At 32.6% G+C, this 10,603-nt stretch overlaps 1 protein-coding gene across 4 annotated transcripts; it reads right to left on the bottom strand.

The window, feature by feature from the left end:
* Positions 1-226: 226 nt before the first annotated feature.
* On the bottom strand, positions 227-5,351 carry LOC124847170 (auxin transporter-like protein 4). 4 transcript variants are annotated; one of them, XM_088101662.1, is made up of 10 exons: positions 5,154-5,351; positions 4,884-5,035; positions 4,323-4,535; positions 4,058-4,243; positions 3,834-3,946; positions 3,541-3,724; positions 3,327-3,424; positions 2,469-2,676; positions 1,733-1,990; positions 227-760 (listed from the first exon to the last, which is right to left on the bottom strand). In XM_088101662.1, exons 3-10 carry the CDS (start codon positions 4,500-4,502, stop codon positions 530-532), a joined length of 1,458 nt encoding a protein of 485 aa, XP_087957788.1. In that variant the 5' UTR covers positions 4,503-4,535; positions 4,884-5,035; positions 5,154-5,351; the 3' UTR covers positions 227-529. The 4 variants fall into 4 exon arrangements, with proteins under 4 accessions (XP_087957788.1, XP_047180548.1, XP_047180549.1 ...); XM_047324592.2 differs by having other exon boundaries at positions 4,884-5,351; XM_047324593.2 differs by lacking the exon at positions 4,884-5,035.
* Positions 5,352-10,603: the final 5,252 nt, after the last annotated feature.

Here is a 10,603-nt window from a genome sequence, read left to right as displayed (position 1 = left end):
CTTTTTTTTCATTAATTTTTTTATATTTGTTTACATATGTAACATTATAGTCTATTAGAACCATTCTGAACTCAAGCAATGTTACCTTTTTTAGATAAAAAATATTGTAAACATTACTCTTGTTCCGAAGGAATATTCCAGACACATGAAATCTAATAATGAGATTGCAATCTATGAGCATAAAAGGCAATGGAAAACAAAGTCTTAAACCTAAGAGGAAAAAATGTAAAAGAAAGATACCAAAGCATAGTGTTTAATTTTAATTTAATTAGCCTGTGCATTTCATAGGAAAGGAATCATAACATTTGACACACTAGTTTTAATCAACTAATCTTACAAGAAGGGAGGGACAAAATACTATATAACAAAGAAAAAGGACAAAAACAATGTAAAACCCAGCCAGCACACACATCATAGAAAGGGGGAAGTATATGTTCAACATTTTCCCCCCTGTATAATACAAAGTATTGAGGAAAATGTGATTGTTGCCGAACTCTACCATGTTGTGGTGAATGAATAAGCTTTTGCTTTAATGATGAGCATGAGGGGGTGGTGCTGCCACAACATGTGGTGTTGCTTGAGGGCACTGGTAGCACTTAGCAAAAAGCCCAAATGTATCAATTTGCCTTATAAAGTTTGTCATGCTGGCCCATCCTCCAAGCCCAAATCCAACAACAAAAACCCATACAACAATGAATGCATTCAATACATACATTGCAGTCCAACTTGGCATGAAGAAAGGAGGCTTCTCTGCAGCATTCTGCAAAATTAGGGTGAAAAACTTAGATATTTGTTATGGTGCCCCCACACTACCATTGTTGTAACACTCTCAAAAATCCCAAAAAGGGGCCAACAATAATGCAAACGAGGAGATTTAACAAGATTTTCAAATATAGTACGAAGATAAACTAAGATATCTTAGGGAGGCCCCCCAATTCCCATGTCCAAACCCATAGGGACTTTTGTCACTTTCCTCATTTTCATAAACATGATTCTAAATCCTCTTATGAACTCCCCTCTAAATGAAGCTTAAGTAAAAATATTTATTCTTCATTTAAAAAAATAAAAAAAAAATTTAAATATCAATGCCTAATTTTGGCATCGATAATTTATAGTACTTACGCATACTTTCACTTTGCAAAAATTAAATTTATAAATAATCGTCTTCCTATAATTTTAGTTATCAGGGACAGAGATGAGTGAATTCCACAGCAAGGTGTATAGGACAGTACATAATCAAACTATAGTAAACAACTGTACGAAAATGACCCACCACCAGCTTCCATACTTCTCGTATAATTTCCAAATCCAAGCCTTAAATGCATTTGTACATTTGTTGCTACGTACCACTCCTCCCACCCCACTCTCTTTCTAGATGTTTTCATCTTTTACTTTTTATATATAGCAATAACAATAATAAGGTTGTAGATTTAATTTTTATAATTAAATATGGTTTTATTAACTAAATTTTTATTTACAATGTGTAAATATTAACATTTATATCATTTATTTTCAAAAAATTTAATAAAAAATATATTAAAATTATAAATATGAACGAATTTTAATTTTTCGTATACTGATAAAAAAATAAATGCTGTTAATGATAGGAAGAAAAAGAATGAATATTTGGAATGTTAATGAAAATTTGACATTAAATAGATGGTTATGGAAGAAGAGACGGTGGTGGGGGAGGGGGCAGGCAAAGAGATAGTTAAGATGTTTGAAGATTTACCTGTCTGGCAGTGGCTTTTCTGTAAGTGAGCATATGGGCTAAGGAAGGGATGATGTAGACAGTGAAACTAACGAGCAGAGATCCAACAGCTGAATTTATGGGACCAAAGAAAGGAAAGATTATAGCCAAAAACCATATCGGTATCACCACCGGCAATCGTGCAAGAGCTCTCAAACAGATGCTCTTTGTGTCATGCATCCCAATCACCTTCTCCCACACAAAATACAATGGAGTGCACGCAAACCCAAATGTGATGAACTGCATTCACATGTAAAACAAAATTTAATAATTTTTTTTTTTTTGCTTTCATATGTCGGCGTATAAATTATGTTGCTACTAAAATTATCTTTATATATTAAATTTATTAAAAATGACATCAACAAGAAGATTCTTTTTTACAGAAAAACATGATTTATAAGTGAATAAGTTTGCTTGTGTTTACTTGAAGGAAGTATTTATTTAATGAAATAAATAAATACATATTGTGTATGTGTTTGTGTAATCTATTTATTTAAATTTTTTACTTATTTAATAAATTTATCCTATCAATTTCTTAAATAAATAATTATTTTAATGTTTTTTTATCGTCAAAATACAGTAATTTTAACATGCTTAAATCCAATCCAGAAGTTGATGTTAGGGTCACTTGTTTGTTACGAGCCTAGTTGTTTTGTTTTACTTGTTATTTATTATTATTTTTTAAAATAAAAATAAAATTGTTCATGAACTGAGTTACCTGGTGAATGAGCATGAGGATGACGGCGGCATCACGGAAGCCAGACGGGGGAAGGAGAGAGAAGGCGTTGGAGTGGTTAAGAAGCATATCACCAAAAGCCCAATAGACGGCGACGGCGGAGGGAATCGTTAGTGTGAAAACGTACAAAGTGGCCAGCAGGTAGATGTACTTGAACTTTTGGGGCTTCCACATGGCATGCATAATCTCTCTGCAACATTTGTCACCATTATCACTTTATCAACAGAAGATCTACCATAAATATATATAATCACAACTAAATTCCACACTCAAATTTCTAAAAATGGAGACTTTCATTAATAATATAATCTGGCTTCGGATAATGATATTAATAGGTTTTTAAAGTGTTAAATAAAAATTACATCATCAAATCTTCCATGATATACAAATCATGAGACGACATTGAAAGTTATAAAAGGTGTGATTTTAAAATTAAAAATTAAAAAACATACTTTGTGAAGAACTTACTACGACTAGAATTTTGTGATGTAGGAACCGACCAACAAGACCCAACAAAATTGTAATTTTTCATTATTAAAATTTTAATTAATTGAGAAATTGCATACATTCATTCAATCAGAATTTGGAAATAATGGCCATTTAATTGCGGAATCTTCCTAGAGATAAGGAGGGGCAGAGGTAGTAACACTTTCGAAGCCAAAGAAAAAAAGACCATAGAAAGCAGATTTTGCATGATCTTTTGTTTTTGGCCAGAGATCTCGAAAACCAAGATAACCGGCAAAAGCTGCAAAGAGAAGCAGTGCGAAAAAACAGAGATAAACGAGGGAAAGAAGACAGAAGGTAGATCGTGATGATGGTGATGAAAAAAGGTAGACTTACACAGTCACAGCATGTCCGCCAAAGGTGTAGAGTATGTTAGTGGCTCCAGTGAAGTATAGCACTAGCTTTGCTGGACCCGAGTGTTTAACATTTTCCACCTATAAACATGATTTGCAAGTGTTGAGTATACCATGTAAGATAAAAATTGAGCAATTGTTATGGTCGTTTGAATGGAAGTGTGTGTGATGAAAAGTGATTTGGTGAATTATATCACCTGGCCATGAAGGATAGCTGCCACAGCAAGGTACCAAGCCGTGTAAGTGGTCATTCCAAGACCCAAAAATGACCAGATTCGGTAATTGTGGAAGGAAGGTATGAACACAGTGGTGGCACAGCAAGCTCCAAAAATATAAGTCCAAGTTCGTTTATCCAATTTGTCATTTATGTAATAGATGTTACTGTTTGTATCAGAAAAGAAAAAAGAAAACAATGTCGTAAATAGAGGAAAAGTTTAGACCCACTTTATATCAGTTCTAGTTGCTTTAAAAATCGAAGCAAAGGTGTTACCTTGCACATGCTATAAGCTGTATCACAGATCCAAAGAGGAGGAAAGTACAGTTGAAGGCTAGCCCCACTGCTTTCCAATATGGACCAAGTAACCCGTCAAGGACTTCGAACCACTGCAATCCAGAACAGTGCAATTCTATTTAGTCACCGTTGTTTCTCTTTATACAGATTAGGAAGCAGTGGAGATGGAAAGAGAAATCGTGAAGGCAACACAAGAGACGAACCTGAATGACATGGTTCTTGAAGTTGACGTTTTCCTTTTCCTTTCTGGTGCGGTACTCAACGTAGAGGACACTGATTAGATAAGCAGTCCAGCTTCCGATAATTCCATAGAACACCTGAAACAAGATGCCTGATAGCATGCCAAGTTGAGAGAAGGAGTATGGGAGTGTCAAGAGCACTTGAGCCACCTATAAAATGGAAAATTTGTGGGTTAAACATGGACCAAAAGGTTCTTTTTTCAAGGGTCTAATGGACGGAGTGATTTACTTGATTTGAGGCACAGCTGAACCATGCATCCCAGACAGAACCGCCATGCCAAAGGATGCTCTTGAGACTGAACATGGAGTGGTCTTGCTCCCTCTCTTCTTCCCTTGTGCTTCCCACTTCATGTTCTGTCTCGTTGAGGTTTGTGACTATTGCTTCCTCTGCTTGCTTCTGAGACAACATTGTCTCCCTTATCCACAAAACCAGTGTCTAGATCTGAAATACATAAAAGGACACTAAATGAGACAAAAATCATGATATAAAACGCAGCCCCAGAAAACGAAAGCCAAGAAAGTGCCCAGATCCACATAACTGAAAATTCCTTTGCAGAATTCCAAATAAAAAATAATAACAAAAATAGAACGAACTTCAGGTTTCTCCCCCACACAAATCCAAAACAAAAGAGATGCGGGCAAGAGAGAAAAGGAAACAAAAAAAGAAAAACAAGTGGGCACAAACTGTGTACATACGTTTTACTCACTAATAAGAGAGCAAAAGCCGAAGAAAATCCAATAATAATAATACTAATTATAATAATAATAATAATAATCGCTTTCTAGTAACCTTGGTCGAGATGTCTCTTTCTCCTAAAGCTTGAAGGAAGAAAATTCAGATGACAGATCCTCCTTCTTCTGAATGCCTTGGCTCTTAGTAACCTTTTATTTTTTTTCTTTTTTTCCCCTACTTTTTCTTTGTTCTCAATTGTGCTTAGTTCGCTGCCAGTGATGGGTAGTGATGATGACTATGGATCTCTTATTCATAGGTTGTGGCAGAGAAAAACTTAAACCAAACTTTAAATGTAAGAAAATTTAGAGCTTCAGAATCTGACCATACCCTATGGAGCTTGCCAAAAAATGAAAACTCTGCACAATAATAGCCACCGTTATAAAGCCGCCACCAATTGACACACACAAAATTGCAAAGCAAAATCCCTTAGAGTCTGCCAAAGCAGAAGGGAGAGAAGAGAAAACTCTGCAGAGTTACAAAGTTGGTGGTTTTTGTTTTTGGTTCAGAGACTCGGAATGAACTATATAAAAGATCCTTTTCGTAACTATTCAATCAGATATATATATATATATATATATATATATATATATATATAATATAAGTATGTATGTATATATATGGTGAAGAGGGTGTTTTTGTTTTTATAATATCTAGCCAAAAGAAAAAGCAGACTGTGAAAGTGTGAAGCAACCAAGCAAGTACTGTGTAATAATGCTCGTGTTGCTTTTTGAGGCTGTCTTTTTTTCTCTTTCTATACACAACGGAGAAAGCTAGAGATTAGAGGGATGAAAACTCAATTCACCGATTGTTCCAAATTCTGATTCGATTCTTGGTGGTGATGACATAGTATTTCGAAAATCAGAGGGACTGAGACATTGTTCTGATCAGTGAGAATTGCAGTGACTGAGGTAATGCCATAAACACCCTCAAAAAGAGCAGTTTCAACGGCTAAGATAATAAATTATTGTTCAAATTAGTAACAAAATATTTTAGCCCACTTGATCATCTTGTTTTAGATCTCATTTCTTGTTGTTTTCTTTTTTTATATATTCTGGACTCTTTTCGTGTACTTACAGTTCTTCAATATAATTATCTTTGCTTGTTTTGGAGAAATTGATAAAGAGAAAGAACACATGTAAAGTCACAAATTCTCGACAAAAAAAAATTTAGGATATTTTTCAAAAGATTTATTTCTAACTTTTGTAGAAGTTTATTATCTTTTCTGACAACTGATCATGATATTTAAAAAAGGTTATGCGAACTTATGATTAAGTAACTTTTCATCTTGTTATATGTATGTATGTATAATATTAAATTATCTTGATAGAATAAAGTAGTCCTTTATGGTCAAAATAGGTGTTTTGAAAGGAATACCTAAGCTTGTCACATAAGAGTAATTAACGACGGCTAATTATACCAATTTAACAGCCGAATTAAACTTGACGTTATGTGTCTATCTTTAGAAATAAGAAACTAAAGTCTCAATCGATAGTTGCTATGTCATGTGCAGAGATCATATTTTATTGTGTGTATTTAATATTTTAATAAAAAATAATTAGGATTGTTTATATGCTTTTCTCTATAAGAATTTTGGGGTAAAAAGATTAGAAAAAGTGAAATAACTTTCTTATTTAATTAAAATTAGCTACATAAGCTAAACAAGAATTCTTTCGTATGGTTTATCTAATTTTTTTTTTCTCTTCTTATTTTTATCTTCAAATAATAGTCGTCTTTGTTGATAATTTTTCCAAATAAATCCATAATTTTAAAAGCACGGATACTTTAATCTCTATTGCAACAAACACAGCCCAAATTAAGCTAATTTTTTTCTTTCTTTGATTACTTTTGCATCGATTTCATTTATATCAACAATATAGTTAGTTGGAGTTTTTTTTTTTAATAAAAGTTCAAATTGGTAAATATTTATTATGTGATTTCTTGTTGAGCGATGAATTCTGTGCATTTAAAATTAAAATAAGTTTAATCAGTTTTAGAATTAGTTTAATACTGTGCACTTTATACTCATTTTTATACTCATTTGTTATTATAGTAGTCCTACTAATAAGTAACCTATCACACTAGTTAAGAATAATTAATAAATATTAAATTTTGTAAAAATTTATAATTAATCGTGATATTAAATAAAAATATAACTTTAATAATCATTAATATAGTTTTATTTTACTTAGAGGACAAAAATGTCTATAAATGTTGTATAACTATAATTAATAATTTATTTAATACACACACAAAATATTAAAAATAATTAAATAATAAAATAACTACATTTTAGTGTTTTTAAAAATTAAAATATAATTAAACGTAAGAAAACTTAAATTAACAAAAAAACTAACAAACGAAAATAAAAATAAAAGTAAGCGACCAAGTATATCAACTATCAAGTAATAAAGTATTAAACATTTAAAAAGTTTACAAAAAGAAAAACAATTAAAATATAAATTTGATACTTTATTAAGTTTTATTCATTTCACTTCTCGAAAATCTTTTGCAACATTCTTGTTACCTTTACAAAATCTCCTTTATTAAATAAATAAATAATTTTTTAAAATTTAAAATTATTAATTATAAAGACATAAAACTAGTAATACAAAAAAATTAATTATCTAAATTTTTAAGTGAAGAACTTGATTTAAATTTGCATATGTTGATAGATATTTTTGCTGGTTCTTTGGTAGAGACTTTAAAAATTTTAAAATGTTTATTTTGAATTTAGAAAGTGGTTGTAGACATAGAAAAACAAAAAAAAAATTCTTTAAACAATCTATTATATAAATTTGTATTATTTTATTTAATGAAGTTAATTATTCAAGATTTCAACATAAATATAATGATAATTAATTATATGTGTTATAAGAGCACTGATTAACATTCTTCATATTTTTATTATTTTTATTATTATTGTTATTGTTGTATTATTATTAATTTATTTAATAAAACTATTTTTGAAAGAAATGATAAAAGGATAAATAAAAATTTGTTCAAATTCTCATAATATAATAAACAACATAATTTAGATAAGTATGTAAGTTGATGATGTCCCAATTTTATTATGAAATAAATTTACTGTAATGTGAATATAGGCATCATGTATACTCAACGTGTCTAAGAATGTAAATCTATAAATAATATATTCCAATACTTTAATTAAAAATAAATGAATTTTACATTTTCAAATAACTAATCTCAAATTTTAATTTAATTCGTTTAAAAAGATAGTTTCAATAAAATTAATGCAATTCTTCTTTCACAAATGAGAGTTTTATGTCTCTCTTTTTGGTAAACGGAAGTTTGATTGGATCATTATATAAACCTCTTTTATCTTCTTTAATAAGAAACAAAGATGAGAAATAATGAAATACGTTGAAAAAGCTTAAATATCTCTTTTGGTTATTCAAAAGGGAATTATTCAAAGTAGTCTTACCTTAAAAAGTTAGAAGTGGTCTCGATTTGTGAAAAATTAGGTCAACTTAGTCATTTTTTGTTACGGTGTCAAAATTTTAACGGTACAGCTGCTTCGTTGGCCAAAACTTAAGGAGTTATCCTATTTTTCTCATACATGAAATATAACGTGTCAATTTTGAATTTTAAAAACACAAATTGCTTGTCACATCAGCTTCATCTTCCACCTCTATAAACGTTAGAGCCACAGATCGTCGCCGTCAACACCTCATACCACCACTAAGGGTTGGCCAAATCGAGCCTCATCCACCAAGAACCTACAAAAACCAAATCGGATGAATGTGGGTGTGGTACTTGACGAAGGGTTGGCTTCCCCGACACCCATTATAAGGCCTTCTACGTTAAGAGAAGCTAGCCCCTAGTGGTTGGTCATCAAGGCCGTTGGGGCTCCCGGCCATAGATCCAAGCTTTATGATAACTCTGCCATGGAGAATCTCCTCAAGAGCATTACAAGTGTAATAAGGAAACCCAACCTCCATCTTCAATCTCACACAGCCATGGCGGCCATTGATGCCACTACACCGTCGAAATCAAACGCACTTGGGAACCACCTTCTCGCTCTCCATAGCAGCCTCCGGATCAAGCCTCCCGGTGGCCATGCGGCTCTCCTCTGCGATCTCGACGAGGTCCCCCGCTGTAGTGCATGCGACCTCTCCTCTACCACCGTATCCTGCCACTCTACCATGGCAATGCCTGGTCCAAGTGGCGTAGCCGCCTCCTTTGCGTCGTCTTCGTGCTCCGCCACATGCGTGACTTTTACAAGGAGATTATGGGCGAGATCGCCCCCTATGCTACCAGAAGCAAGTGGCCCATGGCTGTCGATTGCTCATCATGCTCTGCTGCCACCCAAAGAGGCCCATTTCAGCAGCGTCTGCTAGCGTCTTTGGGGTTGCTTCACCGTAGAGGAAACCGCCAGGGCCTACGACACCGTAGCCACCTGCCCCAACGATCGCAGCTCTACGGCCGGGATTCCAGCTCTCAAAGGAACCCAAACACAGATCAAACAAAAAGCCAAATTCAAAACCCTAACTCCAAATTGCAAGATTTGGGCTGTTATCCATCCACTACCATCATCGGAGATTACACACGGTGCATCACCACTCAGGACGAGTTGCATCGTTTTCCGCAATAGTTGTCGAATGTGTTCTTCACTTTGCTGAAGAGCTTGTTAACCTCCCAGTCCCTGTCCTCTCGCACAACTCTCTCTCCCTCTCGCTGAACATGCCATTTAATTTCAGTGCCACACAATCACAAAAAACGGGCACCTCATCATGTTTTGTCCAGGAGGGCACTTGCACCGTTAAAATTTTGACGCCGTAACAAAAAAGAATTAACTTGACCCGAATTTTCACAAATTATAGAACCACTTTGAACTTTTTAAAAAAGATAGAACCACTTTGAACAATCTTCCTCTTTCGAGGGACCAAAAGATATTAAACCTTAAGAAAATAAATGTTTTAAAATTTTATATGTGTCACGGACCACGATTATGAGAGTTTTTTTTTAATTATAAATTAAAATAATAATAATAAATAAATAAATAAATAAAATTTTTAACCATAAATAAATTATTTTATTTTCTATTAATTTTTAATCTCTTCCGACTCATTAAAAGAGAACTTCAATTTTTACTTTAATTATTTTTCGTTTTTTATTTTCTCATTCTCTTTCATACCATAAGAAAGCATACAAAACAAAAGCTTCAATTCAACTTTGACTTATTTAGCTTCCAATTTTAACCATAGTCAACAGTGAGAAGAACATGTTGCTTAGTTGTCCTTCCGAGCCCATGCTCAGATCCAAATCTGAGTCAACAATTTAATTATTTGCCGAGTTGAACATCCCAATTAATAATTTCCTTTTATCTGAAGCAAATTTCTCCAAGATCCATAAAATTATGTGCCTCTATTTAATATTTAAATTGGGTAATTGACACATTATTAATTAATACTAGTTTGGAGAAATATAAATTGCATTTAAAGTAGTTTATTTTAAAGTTTAATCAATCCGTTACAATTTTATCACGATAATTTAATAAATTAGACTACATATATAATTACAAAATAATATAGAAATTGTTCTTTGACCAATCCAGAAGGTAGTTTTATCTGGGTCTAGATTAATCTGATCTATAATTACTATACCTTGATAATTTATAGTGCTTAATTTAATAATTATGTAATTAAGGAAATCATTATTTGGTGTTATTAATACAGAAGTGTTTGACTTAAGGTGATATGTAATATTATGAGTATGAAGATTTTGGAAGCACGGTAAGATGTAATATAATGAGAATG

Source organism: Vigna umbellata, chromosome 11 (genome assembly GCF_029865625.1).
Source record: "Vigna umbellata cultivar VRB3 chromosome 11, Vumbellata_1.0, whole genome shotgun sequence".
Lineage (NCBI taxonomy): Eukaryota > Viridiplantae > Streptophyta > Magnoliopsida > Fabales > Fabaceae > Vigna > Vigna umbellata.
Note: the sequence above shows the minus strand (reverse complement) of the source record. Positions and strands in the feature narration are given on the sequence as shown.